Source organism: Condylura cristata, unplaced genomic scaffold, assembly GCF_000260355.1.
Source record: "Condylura cristata isolate star-nosed mole 26May11 unplaced genomic scaffold, ConCri1.0 scaffold00002, whole genome shotgun sequence".
Taxonomy (NCBI): Eukaryota; Metazoa; Chordata; class Mammalia; order Eulipotyphla; family Talpidae; genus Condylura; species Condylura cristata.
The window spans coordinates 39,695,513-39,716,638 of NW_004567103.1; the positions used below are offsets into that span (position 1 = coordinate 39,695,513).

Sequence of the window (21,126 nt, forward strand, 5' to 3'; positions counted from 1 at the left end):
TTACCATGCAGACACATTCTGAATCACAGTCTTAGAAAATGAGCAAGATTACTCCCTTTGAGCTTGGTTTCTTCCTCCTGTGCCATTCACTTACTTCCAGGACAACTTTCTTTCTTGCAGGTTGCCACTCAGCACTTTTATTTTTGTACTGTAGGTTGGAGAGAGATGTGGATGTGACTGAGCGATTGAATTCATTTTTGTTTTGTTTTGGGCAGGCAGTACATGCCACACTACTACCCTTCCTGCTCTCGTGCGCACACCTACCCTGATGATGCAACCTTCACTGGATATTAAACCATTCATGTCTTTTCCAATGGACAGCAGTTCTGCTGTTGGGCTCTTTCCAAATTTTAACACAGTAAGTAAATGCATTTTTCTTTGAATTGTGCCCTCTTTAATTTTTTTCTTTTATTAAAGTTGTGAACAGGTGGAAGATGTAACCACTTTCTAAACTGTATACTTTTAGACCACATATTGGTTATACTAAGTGGTGTTATGAGTGATAGTGATTCCCCCACGAGAGTTAGTCCAAACAATAGCCAGCATGTTTATTTTATAAGTATTTCCATCGTTAACATTGCACCTGCTGCTCTGTATGATATTGATAGACTTTTCATCGGCCTGAGAACTCATATCACTTTTGGAATGCTGTTCACATGCTCAGTAACACAGTTTAGAAATATCAAACCACATTGATTTTTCCTTACTACTTGAAGAGGAAAAGTGAATACTTTATCTCCCTCGGTACATTTTTATTTGGGAGATATTTTAGACTCTTACACAAAGAGAATTTTTATTTGCATCTTTTGTGGATTCTGGGATTCTGAGTTTATTAGTAAAAAAAAATCTTTGTTTTTTTGTATTAATTGTTTGCATAATACCTTGACACATGATATATATAACATGATAAATATTAGTGAATTCTGACAATTACCAGTATTTTTTATTCAAGTCAACTTGCTTTACTTTATCTGACTGAAGAAAAACACTTTGTAGGTGTGCCTAGTAGAGCATGGCATTTTTCTCAAAAATAGAAGTCACCATAAAATCACTTCATAGCCAGAATCTAAATGTATGGTATGAGAAAAGGTCAAGTGATGGCATGAATTATGTCTGTTCAATCAATAAATTCATTCAGATGGGGCATGATAGTCAACATAAGTGACACAGCATTGTAGAAAATGCCATAATTAAGAAAATTTGCATTATCAATACTTTCAGACAACCAGCATCTGAAGTGCCTTCAGATGTTTTCTTTTGCAAACTTAACTTCAGTAAGAAGTGAAAACAGCAAGAGGATTTTTCCTCAAGGCTTGTAAATAAAATCTGCTGACAGGCCTTCTGTCATGGCTTAGCATTGTGTGATAGATAGAGGTTAAGGGACCAGCCAGCTACTTAAAGAACATCAACCTGAACTTAGCAAGTAAGAAGTTGAATATATTTGTCTTCTTTGGAATTTTTAGAGGCAAGTCAGGCAGTTAAAAAAAAAAAAAAGAAAAGAAAGTTGAGTATAATTTCTAGTGCAGTGGAGCATCTCAGTAAAGATAAATCATGCCTGCCCTGGCCGCATAAATCCATCAGGAGTGACTGCCCAAAAAGTACCAGCCATGCCATTTCAGAGAACTTGAAGTCAAGCATGCTGATTTTGTCTGCTATCAAAATGTGAATGCTAAATTCCAGACGTAACTGAATTAAACAATACTCTTAGATAGTCATTAAGTACTTGTGTTTTGATTAAAATGCACTTGGAAAGCAGCATTTGTAGCCACTGCAGAAGTCTAATCGCTCTCTGGAAGTCAGCCTAACAATATGGACAGAGTAATTGGTCCCTACTCTGGTTCACTTCTCTCACTCCTTTTTTCTTTTTTTAAGCACAATACATCTGTGTGTGTGTGTGTGTGTGTGTAATTCAAATTAAACATCAACTTTGAAAGCAAAATATGAAAGTTACTATTCCTTGTCCCTGTGTACACACTTAATTACTTTACCAGAGGAAATTCCCTCAGCAGCTGATTTGTATTCTTCTGGTCATCCTTCCTCCCTTTCTGGAGGCATGAAATGTATATACCTAGTAACCCAATCACAATTGCCTTTATACAACTGTGATCATCTATTGCTCTATTATCTAAGTCCACTTTTTTCACTTATCAAACTGCCTTACCTAAAACTATCTGTTCTTCAGGGAAATAAACCAAAAATGCAAAGAATATTTTCACAGTTTTTTTAAAGATAAGAAAGGCAGTGTCATAATGTCTTATTAGTATATAGCTTAGAGATATTCTAACTTGTCTTCTTGTTACCTAACTTGCTTACCATATCTAGCAATTAACTTTTAGATGAGTATAAGAAAAAGCAAAGAATTACTCTACTAACAACAGTTCACTTTTTTTCATTCTTGCAAGAAAATAAACTTGTAATTCTCAAATTAAATTAGCCTTCTGTCAAGGCTAAGAATGGAGTAAAGAGCTACATGAAATCATTTTTCTACCATTTCTACACTATAACCAAGGCTTTTGTCAGACAGAGTAGTATATACTTTGATAGTGTAATTAAAAATTACGGCATTGCAAGCAGACTTCTCCATCATGCCAAAAATAAATGAACTTTCAAGATTGTGGTTCAACTTGATTTTTCACTGAATTGCAGTTTCCGTTATTTTAATCCCCTTTCCATAGGCTTTCCTATTTGAGTGTATAACTCAACAAACAGATTTCCTAGGGCAATTTCATAAAAATCACTGTCCACATTTTCCCAGGAAAGCATTTTTACATCACTAATAACAATAATTACACAAACTTATCATTTTTGTGATGCTACGTCCTTCAAAGAACTCAGACCTTAGAACACTTAGTTGACTATGATTATTATTCCTATTGTTTAGAGAAGGAAAGATTTAGGAAGGAAGAAATCAGACTTGAATTAGAATCTTCTGACTTTGAAACTCATGTTCTAGCTTTTCTGTGTCTTTGGTTCTTTTGGTTCATGCCACCTCCCACCTCATTCACTGTGAACAAAGCTCAATCAGTAATCTTTTGTGCTTTTTTTTGGAAGCATAGTAGACAATTTTCAGCAGAATCATTAAGTAGAGAAAGGAAAAGATTTTTTTGAATGTGTAAAATAGTTCTCTACAATCTTTGAAGCAGAATATATTTTTAAAAGTTATAATTTTTGTTAGCAAATTTTTAAAGTATATACTACTTATTAGTTTTACTTGTTCTTTGTAAACCAAGGTGAAAGCTATTATAATCACTTTATTAATCAAGAGTACTGTAAGTAGATATAAGAAATTTGTTTCAATTCAGAATTATTATCAGAAGAATGAAGAAGAAAGAATGAAAACTGTACTCTGAGGCTATAACAAAGATTTGGGGCTTCAAAGCTTTGCTACATAAGTTCATGTAAATTACATATGTATATATATATACATAGGTTTATATAAAATTTTCTTTCTGTCTTTATGATGGAACATGATAATGTTTCATGAGAAACATAACAAGAATGAAATGGATTATTTTGCATTCCAAAACAAAATAGGTGTCCTATACTAAACATACATAGTTTCATAGTATTAACTTAGTAATTGTCTTGTATTCCACATCTGATAAAATCTCTTTCAGTGTGTATGTAAGGAATAAACAAATAATTTGAGTTCAAGCAGAGTTATGAAGTCATGCTAAGGAAGATGGGGTTTGGATCACAAATAATTTATGATGGGCTATGTGTCAAGGGTGCTCGCCTGGAGAATGATGATGTTAACACTGCACTTCAGCAGTTGTATTTTATAGCAGGACTATTTTGATCCACTCATAGGTAAAAGACTGCAAAGCAAGACACAAATTTTTAAAGATCTTGGTTTTTATATCTAAAGGCTAATAGGCTTCTCTGCCTGGCTACCCACCAATGCTTATTTCCTCCCCTGAAACCCCACCTTCAGCTATTCGGCACTCAGGGCTTAACTTAAATGAGGGAAGTCTTCTGTGACTCTTTAAATCTGAATGAAGTTCCCATCCTCTGTGTATCCAACAAGCTCCCAGACTATTTCCATTATAGAAGTTGTCACCCCACATCCTAGTTACCTGGTTATCTACCTATCTTCATGTAGAATGTCAGATCCCTGAGGACAGGGGTTAGATCTCGTCATCTATGTATACTTGGTGTCTGGCACAGGAGTTCAGTAAAAGTTTTTGCAGGAGGGGGTAGACGAAATGAAAAAAGGACAGAGGAAGAGGACTCAGCTGTTGGATTTCAGTGTTTTTCCCCCATATCTGCATCCAGAAACAGAACTTATAAACCCTTTCTAAGTAAAAGTAATAAGTCCAGTTTACTTTTATTCTCTCGAGAAGTATAATCTTCTTTAAATTTGAAGGCAGTAATTAGTTATAATTTCACCAGTTATAGTTCTGCATTTCTCTGTGGATGGCATGAAAGGTTTATAAGTATTTAATATATGCCTTTTCCTAAGCCCTATCTTTAAGAGCATTTACTTAACAAAGTCACTAGTTATTGAATTTTATTGAAAACATAATATATGCACAGAGAAAACTAGATTTGTGGAAGAGAATTAACAAAATAAATAAAACAAAAATTCCCTAGTCCCCAAGAAATTTATGAGCATAAGTAGACTAGAAAAGGCAATATAATATTAAAACCCAAGAAATAGGGGCAGCATGAAAATAGTTACTCAGCTTCACATGTGCAAGAAATACCAGAAAGAATGAAATTTTGCTTATATTGTAGTGCTATTTCCATTATTTTGTTATTCACTTTAAACATGGTCGGGTGTGCCATGGTCATCCAAAATCTGAACAATAGTCTCTCCTATTAAAATTAAAACCTACCATCTCCTGTATTGTAGATACAACTTTTATCATCACTTAACCCAGATATTTAACAACTGGCATAGGCATAGGCATAATACTTGCTGCTTAATTTCCCCTTAGGAAGAGACTTCTTTAGAACTTAAGAAGCTGCATACTTATCATGTAGAATGTATAAATCTGTATAGAAGGTACATACACAAGCCATGAACTAGATTAATATATGAAGCTCTGACATCCAAGTGAAATGGGGCCTTAGAGAATTCGAATTAGAGCTAGATGAAGTCGTAAGGGTGATGTCCAAATAATGGAATGAGTGGACTTATAAGAAGAGACACACCCTCACCCCAGAGAGCTTTCCCTCTCTCCATGTAATGACATATAAGGCAGCTATCTATAAACCAGGAAGAAAACTATCACCAGATTCTGGCCCTGTTGGCATCCTGATCTGGGATACTAGCCTCCAGAATTGTGAAAAAATGAATTTCTGCTATTTAAGCTACCCAGTATATGTTACTTTGTTATATAGACTTGGTCACATATGCAAACTACACATAGCATGAGATAAGTCCATAAAATTTCCTCTCAACAGTCACATACTGGGTACAAGCACAGCTGTATATGTGCCTCTCTAGAGCTGTAGCTAAATTAAGGGTCACCTCAAGATCACAGTAATCTGTCAGTCTCTCTGCCAATTAAGGTATAGTTCATGTGTCTTTATTTCAGAAGTCTGTGTGAATCCTGCCATGTTTTTACATTTGCCATCCAGGAATGTATAAACACAATGGAGGTCACTGTTGCTTTATTACAAGAGGCTCAGTGATCTATCTCAATTTTGTGAAAAATGGTCTGATCTATAAAACGAACCTTGAAATTATTTCTTCCTGACTCATGAACAGTAGATGGAACAGAGTAAAGATTATTTCTACAATATAGAGTCCCAAATTGCTCTATGAGTCTTGGAATCACTAATGACAAGTTGTGAAATGATCTGTAGGTTTACCATTTACTCGGACATTATGGGTTAAAGAGTCATAATTTGGAAATATCAATGAGAATTTGAATTTTTTCTTTGTTGGAGTAGAAATAATTAAGATCGAGATCACATTTACTTAGCTATTTCATGCCTTGTGCTTTTGATGTGTATTTTTTAAGGAAACCTGAAAAAAGAAGAGTTAGCATTTTTACCTGTCTTTAATACCTTGATCTATTTAATGAAGTCCTTAGTTAAACATGTCGATACATATTCTTTCTTTTATTTGATTTTAAGTAAAATACTAATACAACCCAAATATGAATTTTTGCCACTTGAATTTTTTTTTTGCTAGTGCCTTGATGTCATTTAAAAGTTATATATTGCATATTTCTTAAAATATGATATATACAACAAATTAAAATGGTACATTTATCCCAAACAAAAAATAATATGGCTGAATGTTTTTTTTTTTTTTATGATATGCTTGGAATATTAGAAGGGTCATATTTGTTTATATATTCTAAAGAAATGTATAGTATTAAAATATGCCAGGTTGAAATTTTCCATGATTACTCATATTTACTTGAAGAAATCAAAGGATTATTACCTTTTGTCATACTTAAGAAATTTAGCAACTATACTCCCCAGATTGTTAGAAAAAGATGGGAAATATTTGAAATCTGGAACAAGGATTTTGCACAATTATTTGAACAGAGATTCTTGCCTAGAGAATTTTACATCCCTATTAAATATGACAGAGAAAATGATCTAAATGTAACCAGTGGGAGGAAAACAAAACTACATAGTGATCACCGTACTATTGATCCTTCTCCTCTTCAGACCACAAGCATGTCATTTTTAAATTTACCTTCTGATCTCTTGAGCTAAATCCAAGATTTATCTACTAGAGATTTTATGCATAAATCTCCCTGTTGTCTATTCACTCTTAAAACCCCTTTAGAATGTGTAGATACCATTCATTTGGTATATACGTATGTCTACTTGTGTACTTACAGGTGTGGTCACAGGAACTCCGTTTCTTAATTAAATTATTTGCTCAGGGCATCTAAGAAAAGACATTCATTCACAGCCACTTACTGAATCTCTACATATGCCAGTCATTGTGCTGAGTGTTATAGTAAGAAAGCAGCTGCTCGCTGTCTAGAAGGAATTAGTCCTCCTCTTGTACAATTCACCATAGGAGGTTCTGCTCATAGTGCATAGTCAATACAGTTTAAAGAAGCCACCAAAAAACATTAAATTAAGATTTTTTGAAATCATATAAGGGAACAAAAGATTTTAGGAGCCCATGAAAAGAGGCGCCCTCAGTCCCATCATATTATGTCCTCTTGTGTGTCACTTTCATTATCCTAGTCTCAACCTCACATGGCTCTGGGGCCTCATCTTTAGTGCTAGAGTTTCAAGGATTATGTGTACTTGGAGGGCACATCAGATTTTCTGGCAAGACAGGTCTTCACTCTTGGCGATGTCCCAGGTCAGCATTTTTCAAGAGTAGAGTCAACTTGAGAAAAGTGTTTATGTCAGGCTCTTTCCTAAAAAATAGTTTAATTTATTCTAAATAAATCTCCAGTTAATTAGAAGAAGCCACAACAACATTGTTCTTAAATTCTTTCAGTGACCAGTTTTATGTGCCTATGATAAAACAGAAGAGCTTAAAAAACATAAAAAAAATAGCAAAATATTGCACAGCTCATTTCCCCAGACCAAATAAAGAAGGTATTTCTAAATTTGTTGTTCTATGCACATTGACAGTGATGTTCACTTTTATCAAAAATTTGGGGATCCATCCAATAGCACAGACTGGGTTTTCTTCTTCCCAGTGAGTTCTTATCTTCTTCCCTCTTAGTGTTTTATATTCTTAAGTGCAAACATGTCTTAGAATATTCCAGTCCCTTTTCTTTTATAATTGCCATGGAAGGTGCTAAAGATGAATTGGAGTGCTATTTAGCAATCTGTGAAATTTTAACATCTTTGTGGAACACAAGGAATTGTGGAAAATTATTTTTATTCACAGACTTAGCTGTCAATTTGCACTTTTTTACCTTCCTTTTTATGTCCTAATGCTTGAAGTAAGATGGAAAAACAAACTATAGGAACAATATATCATGCTTTCATGATTTCTAGTATTGGAGTATTTTAACATATTTTAAATACAGTCAACAATTAATTCTTTTAATACACCCACATATGAACTAGGTCACATATATCATTGATGGTGTGACTGTATATTTAGAAAATTTCAGGAATTTAGTGAGAGTACGTGAAAAAATCAGAACTTGATAACATGTCATTATACCGTTTTTAATAACATAAAATAGCAATTGTAATAATGTTTATAAAAGGACTCAAAACCAAAATACTATTCTTTTTAATGATATTTTTATTAATATTTCTCTAACTTTGATCTCAGCTTTTTACAGGATAGAGTCATTTACAGGATAGAGTTACAGGATAGAGTCATCTTTATCACCAGAGCTGACTGTGCATTATAGCAATCCTAATTAAGGCAGATGCTAAGTATATACATATGGTTCAACCCTAGTTTTTAAGTTCAAGAAATATGCACTCTGGATTAGTCATGTCTGGTACCAAACAGGTGCTCAGTTTATGTTAGCTGAATGAGAGAGCATGGACCATACTTAAAAATCATCATCACCTGACCTGAAAGCAGTGAAAAGCACAGCAACTAAATTTGGATCAGGAGTGGGGAGAGAATATAATTCTAATGGGTGAACTGGTTGGATTCCATGTTTCTGTTTATCCTCAATATTTAGATTCTAAAAGCTACATATAAAAAACATATAATGTGTATCATTGACACATTATCTTTTTGAAAGATTTATTTTATTTATTTATCCATACAAAAACTGGGGTACAGGCCAGAGGTGTGGGGGATGGGGGTGAGAGGATTCACCAGAGACAGAGTGGGGAGCAAAACAGATGGATGTACTGAAATATACTGCTGAGGGGAACAGCAGATGAGACAGGAGAGGTCTGCTTCACCATGTGGTCAGCTCCCTGTCAGGGGATGAATTCAGATAGCTTCATAGTGTTGAGAATTACCCCTTGTGCCAGGAGGGAGGCCCAAGGCACATTATCTGTGACTCCTAAGACATGATATTTTGTTTCATTTTTAATATAATGTTGACTTCCAAAAACAAAACCTTCATTATCACTTGATTCACTGGTCAAGCTCACATGTTAAAATGGCAATTTTAAAAACTATTTTAACTCAGTAGTCAAAATACTGACTTGTCCTTAAAGTGGTCATAATGGACATTTATTTGAAAAGTCCTTTGGGCTTTGACTTAATGAGTCTCCTTTTACTCTGCCTCCACCTTTTTTATGAATTGAAATTGACAATCTACTAGAAACACCTGAGTTCTGAGTTAATCTGAGTTCTGACCAGTAGCATCTAACTGTGAATTTAATGCTTACTCAAAAAAGATTAATAGCTATAATTTTATTCCTAAATATTTTAAAGATCTTAAGGGTTTGTATGTATCATTGAAAGCTATTTTTTCCAGAAATATCAGCTTCAATAAAACGTTAAAAACTATGCAAGTGATTATGTTCATAGCTCTATAGTTATTAGGAACAGCAGAGAAATGTTATTAATATTTAGAATTCAGGTGGGTGGAGAGGATTTAAAACAAATGCATTTTAAATCAACTCCTTCATATAAAGAACTTTCTAGAAAGACATCCTGTAACACACAGCTCATCCCTCCTTATGCAATCAGACCCTCCATTGTCTTCAGAAAAAGATGCTGCCTCACAGGCCTGGCCCTTTAATGGGTGAGTACCTTCTGAAGAAGCATTGTAACACCCAGATGTAGAGTTCTTTGGCTACCTTTCTAGGGAGCTGTCATTTTGTTACAGAGCAAGAATAATATCAGAATTTCCTGGGAATCGGTCATCACAGGAATTATCAGCAATTCATAGACTCCTTTTGCGTTGGCTTCGGCCTTGAGGGTAATCACAAAAGATTATAGTCTCCATTTCAGCTTTCATATCACCGAAATATTCTTCTTTCCTGAGAGCATGATTGATTTCCAGAGGCTAGCTTTTAACCTCAGCTTTCAGAGGCCAATCAGACAGCAGTAGTTTGATAACTACCAACAGTGGTTATTGTGATATTGCTCTGTTGTGAAGCAGAAATTTGGTGATTGCTAATTATGCAAAATCTTTTACATGAAGTAACATAATATCTATTGTTAGATATAGGTGTTGTCCTATAATATATATATATATATGTATATGTATATGTATATATGTAAATGTAAATATGTGTGTGTGTGTGTATGTATGTGTTAGATGGGTAAAATCCCAATTTGTAGTACAAATTCCAAACGTCACACATCCTAATTGGCTGCATTTCAGAATATAAAAAAAATCCACAAACATTTCTGAAAATCTTCATAAGTAGATAAATTATAAGAACAAAAGATCTTTGTTTCATGTTCATTAAAACATTTAATAAACATTCTACGGGATTTTGTGTTTCATGTCAGTCTCTTGTGGTTCAGGCAGTTTTCTCCATTGCTTCATTAGGAAACCTTGATGCCATGTCCATTGCCAAAATATTAGCAAACTGGATGCATTTTTTAACTTGATGAAGTCATTTGATGTTTTCATTTTTTCTTATATATGTCACCCTCTGCAGAATGTAGAGGAAGAAAGGGCTTTGTGAATATTTGAAATAAATTTGGCGGATAAAATAGTTTTAGAAGTGAATACATTTCCTTACAAATTGCAGGAGAAGGAAGACAGTTCATTTAAACTACTTTTGGTTTGAACTATAGCCTCCTAGCAATCACATAAAGAGAATTATAAATCAAATGGATGAATGTTAAATGTCAATCTGTACCATTAACAGTCATATACAATAAAACAATTATCACCACAGAGAGTAGTGTAAGGTACTTTATTAAAACTTTATTTTACTTTACAAGTGTGGTATGTTTTATGCCATAAATCCAGAAGTGAACCAAATTATTTTTTGACTGAAAAGAGATAATATGTATATACATACACCTCCATCCAAAAGACAATTGCAAAATAAATATGTGATGTGAAACATATCTGATATAACACCACAAAGCCACGCAGGGACCACTTTCCCAATAACAGCGCTCAAACATTAAGTGTGGTAGGTGTGCCTACAAGAGAAGAAAGACTAATAGAATCAGTCCTGGTCTTTCTACAACATCCTTGAGTGGGAATCATGGAGGGGTATGGTAGGTAAAATGTACACAGGATATTTTTACATCAAAAGTGATTCGTTGTTTATCTGAAATTTAACTTCTACTGGGTATCTTATATTTTTATTTGCAAGTCGAGCAACCATAGCTAAAACCTGGGGAGAGACTCAGTCATGTTACAACAATTCTCCAAGTCTTTTCTCATTTTAAGTAAGCAATTTGGACTAAAATCAGGAATGTGGGTCTGGAGTCTGACCTACCTGCTTTAATGGAATTGACTTTCATTGTTTTATTGTATCGAATTACCATTTAAGATTGTTTTGGGGTTGGGAAGAAGTTTCTGGGATTCAAATACATAAGCTAAATGTTACATTACCTGGGTATCTTCAATAAGTCCATCCTTCCAATGGTCCCTCTCTTTTAAGCTTCAAATAAATCTGATTTTGACATGCTAAAAAGAAAAAGTACAGCTTTGAAAATGTAGGTGATCGTTGACTTTTTTAAAAATATATTTATTTACTTATGCATACAGAATGGGGTACAGCCAGAGGTGCAGGAGCAGTGAGAGGATTCACCAGAGACAGAGTGGGGAGCAGAACAGGCAGATTGATGAAGTATACTGCTGAGGGGAGCAGCGGGCAAGGCAGGAGAAGTCTGCTGCACAATTAGGTCAGCTCCCGGATGGGGATTGAACTTGCACTGAAAGGACCATGGCTTGGCTTAGCGTCTCAGTACAGCACTCCTACCTGCTGTGCCACCTGGGAGGACCCTAATCTTTGACTTTTTATCTCTGTGGAATGAGTATGTGATGTGGAATTAAGAACTCGCTGCTTAGGCTTGGAGCGTTGTAGATTGTTGCTTTTTGTGTGGAGAGTTGTCAGCCTCAACTTTCAGGTTTCTTCTTAATGCAAGGGTAAGACAACTGTCCTCCCTTTGAGGGAGAAAATACTCTCAATTTCCATTTTTATTTGCATAATGAAGAATGCATTAGGCTCAGGTTTGTGGCTTTGTATTTCCTCCTTCCTGCTGAGCTTTTCTTTCCACAATATATCTTTTTTTTTTTTTAAGATTTTTATTTACTTATGTATATAGAAATGGGTACAGGCCAGAAGTACAGATGAGAGGATTCAGCAGAGACAGAGTGGGGAGTAGAACAGGTCTACTGACAAAGTACACTGCAGAGGGGAGCAGAGGGCTGATCAGGAGAGGTCTGCTGTGGGCATCATACTCATGCTGGCAAGGATTTAGCTACTTAGTGCTGTGTTTTAACCCTCTGTGCCACCAGGAAGGGCCCCCCCACACTATATCTTTTTAATTTGTGTCAGGATTCTGTTTAGCTTCAGTATCAGAATATATCTGATTAGTTACTGAACAGTCTTTCAAACTTAGTTTTGATGGAATGATTTGAAAAATTATCACTTAATGCATTTGATTATTTAAGAGCTATACTTATTTTAAATAAAAAAAAAAACCCCTCATTTCTCTACTCTGAGAAAATCCTCATAACATTTTTAGTCCATTGATCTTTAAAAAAAAGGATGAAAATATGCCCCTCCTGCTGGTGCAGCAAGTTAAAGCGCATTACTAAGAAACTAAAGCCACTTCAGCATGAGTTCATCCCCCACCCCAGATGTGAGTCACATAGTGAAGGAGACCTCCTCCCCTGACCAGTCAGCTGCTCTCTGCAGTGTACTTCCTCCATCTGCTCTGCTCCCCACTCTGTTTCTGGTGAATCCTCTCACTGCCCCTGCACCTCCGGCCTGTACCCCAGCTCTATGTGCATAAATAAATAAATCTTAGGGAAAAAAAAATGAAAATATTCTTAGTTACTTAGATTTGGAGACTTGGTACCAATAATCTTTAAAACAATATCCATTTAGTATTAGCAAAGTAATCTTTAGCCACTTGTAAACATTTTTTTTTACATGAAGAATGAAGAATTTTTTTAATTTAAATTTCTCAGACTGAACTTTGGCACTGAATTGTAAACTACTGAAGTGCATTCTTAGAGAGAAGTTTTTAAAGTTGTTTTTAAGCCATTGTTTTTAAAAGACCAAAAGGACAGTCCAAAACCTTGGAGACTGTCTTCTGTATCAGAAATTAACCTGTCCTTCCAAAACTTCCACATGGGTCTCTTCTTTCAGTGTGTGATAGAATAACCACTTCTCAGAACCTACCTTTTAACAAATCTTTTAGTAGCAAATCTTACTTAGTATTTTGTACATCTATTGAAAAACCTTGTTTCAGTCCATATCCCTGAAAACATTAGTATATTTTTTAAATTTTATTTCACCCTGGAGAGACACAATACTAAACAACATAGGAAATACCTGATTCACTCATTTTGGATTTTCTTGTTGAATCCAGTTCCTGTTCTCATCATTCTGAATAATGGACTTTTTACTAACTTTGTCGGTGGGTTTCTTTGGGCTATATAGTTTATCTACCTATTTAGTATGCCTTGAATTGTTATTTTAATTTTGGAATTGAATTTACCTTGTTGAAAAATATTAAATATGAACACTTTGAGCACAGTTATTTCTCCATGGTCAAAAAAGATATATTAACAGTATTTATTATGACTTAATTTCATTTTTTATGCTATTAAAATTCACAAAGAGCTAAATTCTTATTAATTCCATACTTCCTCATTTTCCTTAAAAATGAAACTTTTTTTCATATTCTCTCAAAAGGAAATCTAAAAATTTTTACCCTATATTTGACAGGTGTCACAGATCAAATCTGTATGTATCCATTGGCCAAAAAATAATTTCATTATAAAAACATCAAATTGAAGATATAATAAAAATCCTTCGAAGAACTTTGTATACTAATTGGAAAATGATTTGTCTCTCTCTCCTGGTGGGTTTCATCACATCTAAGCATCTGCTAGTTCAAGAAAGGAAATGAAGTAAAGCACTGAGTTTTCTTGGGAGACCTAATTCAGTTGCATATTCTAATTTTTTCTTCCTACATTAAAAGGAGCAGTGGCAATTGATGATGAGGGTGGCCTGGGCTTCTTTAATACATCACATTTACCAATTAGGCCTTCCAATATGCATTTTTAACTTGAATATTTGGACATAGGCAATTTAATTTCATATCTTTAGTTTTACTCATCTGATGTTAAATATAAAGTGAACACCAAAAATATTCCTGGGTATGTGTGTGTTCTTGCAGTGAGGTATGAGTGAACCTTCAATTAAATGTCATGCCCACTGTAGACATAAGTTGAAAGTCTTAAAGTTAAACTGAACTTTTGAAATGCCCTTTGATGTGGCTTCTTAAATTACCCAGCAGCATAGCTAGGCTTTGCTGCATCATTCTTGATCCCTGGCAGCATGGAAAATCACCAGGGATGTAGAGCCAGCCAGGAAAATGGAACATTTTACATTTGTCCTAACCATATTTGTTACATACAAAGATCAACTGTTGTTCAGTTCCAGTCTAGTACACAGGTCTGATCTTCAGACATTTTCAGAATGTTTAAAAAGTTCTTTAAAAAAGAACTTAGAAAAGAAAACACTGTCTAGAATGTTACTGGGTTTTCCAGAGAACAGGAGATAGTGAAATCGCCCATTCATTTATGTTTAGCATGTTTGCTTTTGCCTTTTGGTAACTCTTTAAAACTCTTGAGAATGTCAAAAATGAAAAACATTTTTTTTTGTAATATCTTAAAGTTTTAGATCTTAGACACTATATGCACTTAAGTAAAAAACAAAACAAAACAAATAATTTATGGTCATTTTTGCTATTGGTTAACCAATAGCAGGCCCATCACAGTGTACACAAACCCATCTCCAAATGAGATGCATCTAGCATTTAGCACCCTCCATAGAGAACTTCCACAGTGCAGACTATTTCAGTTTCCCTTTCTGTTTGGAGAGATGATGATGACAGCACTGATGCAGAGATCCAATGGCTGGGTGCTTGATAGTTGAAGAAAATCCTCTGCCAACATTTCACAGACCACTTCGTGGAGGAGGTATTTGGCTTTGTAATTTTTTTTTAAGTATTTGTTTATGCATACAGAATTAGGGTACAGGCCAGAGGTGCAGGGGCGGTGAGAAGATTCACCAGAGACAGAGTAGGGAGCAGAACAGGCTGACTGATGAAGTACACTGCTGATGGGAGCATCGGGTGGGTCAAGAGAAGTCTGTGTGCCATGTGGATCACCTCCGGGGTGGGGATCAAACTCATGCTGCAGTTGCTTTAGCTTCTTAGTGCTTTGCTTTAACCCTCTGCAACACCAGGGAAGGCCCTGGCTTTGTAATTTTTAACCACTTGTATGTTGCTAATTCTACATAAGTTTTCCTAAGTCATGGATCCATGTCCTTATTTTCATGTAGTTGGTATGATTTGACATGTTAAAAATTTCAAAATCATAGTTATATCAAGACAATCAAAGTGTTTAGGAATTATCCATGGTAATATTGGAAAGATTTTCTTGGAGATCCATGGAAAAATCTGTTTTCCATTTTTTTCTGTTTTATTTTTTCATGGTACTTGAAAAATGACTAGAATGTTATCCTTATAAAAGCTCTCCAGCACCTAGAATATATATGCATTTTCTAAAACAGCACATGAGAGCCACTTAATAAATGTTGTTAATAGTCACGAAAGTGTTTGTGAAAATTGAAAATGATGCATTTTAAAAGTGTGATGTTATGGAAAGGAGCAAAAATTTCCAGTAACAGAATTATCAAAGTTGATATGAGACACTTAAACTCTGAAAACGTATCTTTCCCCATCAGAGTGATCTAGGAAAAGGACATTGTTTTATGGCAGGAATACACATCTCTTGGCATTATGTTTATCTTGCTTTTTATTCTTCCAAAAATAAAACCAGTACAGATTTTCTTCCCACAAAATATGGAACCTGCAGACATGGTTTTCCTTTCAGAATCTTCAAAAATCATAATTCTAGTTATCTAATTCATCAGTGGAATAGAAAAATCTTCTTTGATGGGTCCCAGAGTATTTCAAAGAAAATCTAACTATGGAGATTGTGTGAATGTCATAAAGCTTTTAAATTTTTTTAAAGGAAAAAAGTGAAGTGTTAATCTCTGTGCTATTCTAATTGATTGCTTCAAATGCTGAACCGAGTCCACTTATGTTTTCTACTGGGAATATTGACTATCACTAAGAAGGTTCTAGAAAAGGGCCTGGGGTCTCACTTAATATCTGCAGCAACCAGATACTGCTAATTGTCAACCAGTCTAAAAATATTTAAGAACCTACAATATTTTGATAAGAGTAGTCCTTGTCATTATTGTAGTTACAGCAAAAGCTTTATTGGGCCTGAGATTTTTATGTAATGTGACCTATTGTTCTCCAAATGGTGTTGCATTATTTTAGTGCTTATACCAGTTCTGAATGGCTAATAGACTCTCTGATGGAGTAATGGCACCCCAGTAGAACAGGGCACAATTGATTTTGTTTCCAAGGCATAGTCTTTGCAAACAACTGAGAATTCTTGAGAGAAGCACCTTTTCAGATATGTCTGTGGGTTGAAATAACAATCTGTGGTGGGAGTGACATGCCACTTGTCTTCCTTTCAGAGACCATAAAGCTATTCAGATGGACCTCTCTCAGGGTGCCTGGGTAGCAGAAGCAGTGTCATTATGGCAACACTCAGCTTTTTTACATTCCAGATGTAAAAATACAGGTCTTGCAGTAGTGTGCAGTCTCAGTGGGATATTGTGTGTGGTCTATTTTTATTGAAACTTCTGGTTTGAGATCCGAAACTGAACAAAACTGTTGATCTGATGTTGCCAGCAATATATTTCTTCGTTTTGAGAAAGACATTTGTCTTTGTGATAGTTGCAACTATATTTTTCTATTTAAATTTGTAGCAATTTGAAAAAAGCAAAACAGTAATACAGAGACATGTGGCCAGAGTATTTAAATATAAAAGGCAAAAATTTTCTTGAAGTAGCTTCAGAGAAATAGTGCTCTTCAGTGTTGCAGCTGTCACTTTCAAATGTGTTACTTTCCAGCTATTTGAAGTTCAAATGAGACCCTATGGTCTCATTCTTTTCCATATTGAAAAATGAAGAGGTGAAAAATAGTCACTCTTTGTTGTACTGCTGTAATTTCATAATATCATACAAAAAAAAAATTGATGTTTTATCCCACTTCCAGAAAGTCCCAAGTTACAAGGGTTTAGTAGTTCAGGTCCTCATTGCAGTAAATTTAGGACAGCTACAAATGATGACTGTCACCTACTAACATGTAATCTCTAAGTATTTCTGGAACTTTTTTTTTTCTGTCTGTAAGCCCAATGATTACTATGGGGAAAAGGACAGCATCGTCCAAATTTTTATTTATGGCTTTTCAGAAGTTGCATGAGAAGAAATGGGTTTATCCAAAGATGGGTTTAAATAGGACAGAAAGAGAAAAACTGAGACGCTTCTGCAGGAAACTTACTTCAGCACCAAATAGACATTTTGTGTAGTGTGACCTGGCGGCTGCTCTCCAGTCTGCAGAAGCTCTAGGAACACTCGGCCTTTCTTCCCAGTTCTCACACCCAAGAGGGGGCCTCACAGGATCCTCCCCTTCCCTACTCTGTGTTCCTGAACAGGCAGCAGGAGGGCAGATTCCTGCCCCTGCCCGAGATTGAGTTCTGGCTTTAGCACCTATAAACTTGAGGGTGGCAAGTCATTAACTCTCTCAAAGTCTCAGGTTTCTCATTTGTAAATGGAGGCTAATGATCATATCTGCCTCATGTGAAGGTGGAGACTATACCAGATAATCTCTGAGTCTACTTCCTGGCGCACAGTAAGAGCTCAGTAAATCTAAGCAGCTCTCATTATGATGTCTATTATTATTATTATTACACAGACAGAAAAGGGATTTAAAGACAGATAGCCCTCGGAAGATAATATGTTAATGTTAGTATTAAAGGAAGGATCCTGAATATTCTAAGTAAATCAGTCTCTAAAGAGGGGGAGATTGAGGCAGACCTTTATGTACTTTTCATACCTCATTATTTTGCTTAAAGGCCACTTCTTTTCCCAGCCAGTTAAATATAGCAGATATTATCTTTTTCACATTTAACTTTTACAATAGGATATGTCCTTTCTTGTGTCTACCTCATTCTACCCCATCTAGTCTGGGACAGTATCTAAAACATAACAGGCCGCTAGAAATGTTTCTTGAATGATTTTGAAACTTAAATTCAGAAACCTGGTTTCTATTTTTTTTTTAAGTAGGAAAGCTAGCCTTGCAGATGTAATAAGTTCTTACCAGGTCCTGTTTAGAATGTAGATCAAAATAGGTGATTAGACCCTCTGTAGGTGACCCACATGGTCTGGCAGACCTCTCCTGACCCTCCCACTGCTCCCCTCAGCAGTGTACTTCCTCGATCAGCCTGTTCTGCTACCCACTCTGTCTCTGGTGAATCATCTAACCACTCCTGCACCTCTGGCTTGTACCCCAGCTCTGTATGCATAAATGAAATAAATCTTTAAAAAAATAAAATAGGTGACTTAAGTTTAAGGTGAAATATCTCCACCTTTAAGAATAGTGTGGCTCTTCAGCTGCTTAAACACACAGAGCAAAGCCTTTATAAATACGAGTCGTTTTTGCTTTTTAATTGACCAGTGCTCAGTTTACTCCCATACCCAGCCCCTTTTGATGGCTAGTAACGTCATTTTAAGATTTTGACAAGAACGCAATTCAGATTTTAGGCTTACAGGAAATCAGTGAGGTAGTTGAGAGTGTGTAATTCTACTTTCTTTGCCTAAAATCCCAGTGAGAAAAATGATCTATAATCTAAATAACATCGAAGCTTAAGTCACTTGATCATGTAACCCACCTTATAGCCTGCCTCCCTTCCCACAGCATTCATCCAGCCTTCAGTGAAATGCTGCAGTGTGTTTCTTTTCCCTATGGCTAGGTTTTATTTGCAGCTGCATATTTTTATATGATTGCTTACACTCTGCAAATGTAAATTACTTTTTGGCATACTCAGTAAAAGTAATGATCTTTTTAAAAATTCACAGAGATTGTGATTCCATAATCTTAGTGAACACACCAAAGAGATTTGCTTATTCTTATTTTGATACTGAAAATGTTATAGATTATGTGGTAAGGCTCGCTTCATTAATTCATTTTATAAGTACTATAATATAATGGTTAATTTGTCCATACATAGCTTCCAATTATCTTTTCCATTCCTGGTAGCAGCCACAACTCCGTATTTCATTTTTATTGCCAACTGGTTAATTGCACTAATAGGTTTTCCTTTTCATTTCTACATGATTCTCATTAGAAAAAGTGGCAAGTGTTAATTCTTGCTACTTTTTAGTTAGTAAGCATTTCAAGCTTTTTAATCAGAGCTGAACAAGTAAAATAGACTTTTGAAAATATCATGTAAATGTTCTAGTTAGCCTCAAAATTCCAGATGACTACTTCTTTTACTTTTTTAGAAAAGAAGATGCTTATTTGGAACCAATAAATTATGGCAGGTAAGGAATATTGGTGACTAGAATACTTGGTAGTTATTTTTCCTTTTAAAAAACATTCTTTAGCCTTATTTACCAATGAATCATAATTTTCTCAATTCTAGACAGTTTTTTTATGCAATGTGAACTAACAATTTAACAACTATTTAGCAAGGCAATTTTTCATGTTAAAATAATATAAACGTTTTCATGAAGATATTTAAACATGTGTCCATTTTTAATAATCAAATGGCTATATACCAATTGATATTATTAAAAATAATTTTTATTGCAATGCCTCCAATAATTTTCCTGAATAGAAAAATGGAAATGGGTAGAATGGATGGAGTAGTATAGATTTTACTGTACTAAATTGAATTACTTGCAGTATCCTCACATTTTGGGATTTATGTGAATATTTTTATTCATTTTCAATGTTTTATTTCTCTTGAAAATTGGTTATTGAATAAATGATTTATTAATTTAGTTACACATAACTCATGATTTCAAAGAAATGATATTACTCTAGTGGAAGAAAAAGTTTAAATTAATATAAATTTAACAACACTATTATTTTCATCTAATCTTTGGAGTATTGTATAAATGTTAAAAAATTCATGACTTTGCCACTGTAAACTTTAAGAGAGCTCTGAAGACCTTTATATTATCATGAAATCTGAATCCCGTTTAAATGCCTCTGTTGTTACTCTGTTGTTACTGTGTTAGATGGGAAATATTTAAAACATCAGGTAAACCGTGTCTATTTTAAGGTGAATTGGCATTCTTTTTTAATACCAATTAACATTTTCTTTTAGCAAAATCATATTCCCTAAAAAATAATAGTTGAATTATAAATGTAATCATACAATTCTATAGTAAATATCAGAGAAAGAATAAGGACAATTAGGGGAGGGCAATGGAACTTTCCAAGAATGAGTACAGGAACATAGTGAATCAAAATATGGAAAATATGTTCCAAGTGAAAAACGTGGAAGAAGGGTTAAATTTTTCTTACGATTAGTGCTAAATTATTCAATGAATAGAAAGGCAGTAAGAGATAATGACTATCAAAAGAATGAGATGAAAGAGCTGTATTCAATTGGTTAATTTTATGAAGACTAATTGAATTAGGAAAGTAAAGTAGAAAAGACAATTCTAATTAAAGTTCCTTGAAGGAATCTCCTTAGTTTGATTTTCAGAGAACAGATACCTGGCAACTCACCTTTTTTTGGCATTTGAAGTCCCCCAATATACCCCTTCCCACAAATCTTCACATACACATACACACACACACACACAAATGCACAATTCACTTTTCTAGACGGAGAGCTCTTAGCCTTAGGAGCATAAGGAGATATATTTTCAGGCTGATATGGTACAAATATGTTTTATACTAGAATCAAAATCTATCTAGATTTATTTGAAAAATTAAGTAGATGGCTCACCATTTCAAGAATTTAAAGGAAATTTTTACAAAGGGTTATGGTGAGGTCCCTCCCTGGTGGCGCAGTGAGTTGAAGCAAGCACTGCACACTGGCTTCAGCCACTTCAGCACGAGTTCGATCCCTGCCCCAGAGGTGACCCATATGTTGCAGCAGACCTCTCCTGTCTCTTCTGCTGCTCCCCTCAACAGTGTAATTCATCAGTCAGCCCACTCTGCTC

General features: G+C 34.9%; 1 protein-coding gene across 1 annotated transcript in view; it reads left to right on the top strand.

Annotated features, from left to right (window-relative positions):
- Window positions 1-221: 221 nt before the first annotated feature.
- Window positions 222-21,126, top strand: part of ZNF385B (zinc finger protein 385B) — a 77,349-nt gene continuing 56,444 nt past the window's right edge. The window contains exon 1 of the mRNA XM_012724967.1: window positions 222-358. Coding sequence (XP_012580421.1) covers window positions 269-358 — 90 coding nt within the window. The 5' untranslated portion in view covers window positions 222-268. The remainder of the gene's footprint in view (window positions 359-21,126) is intronic.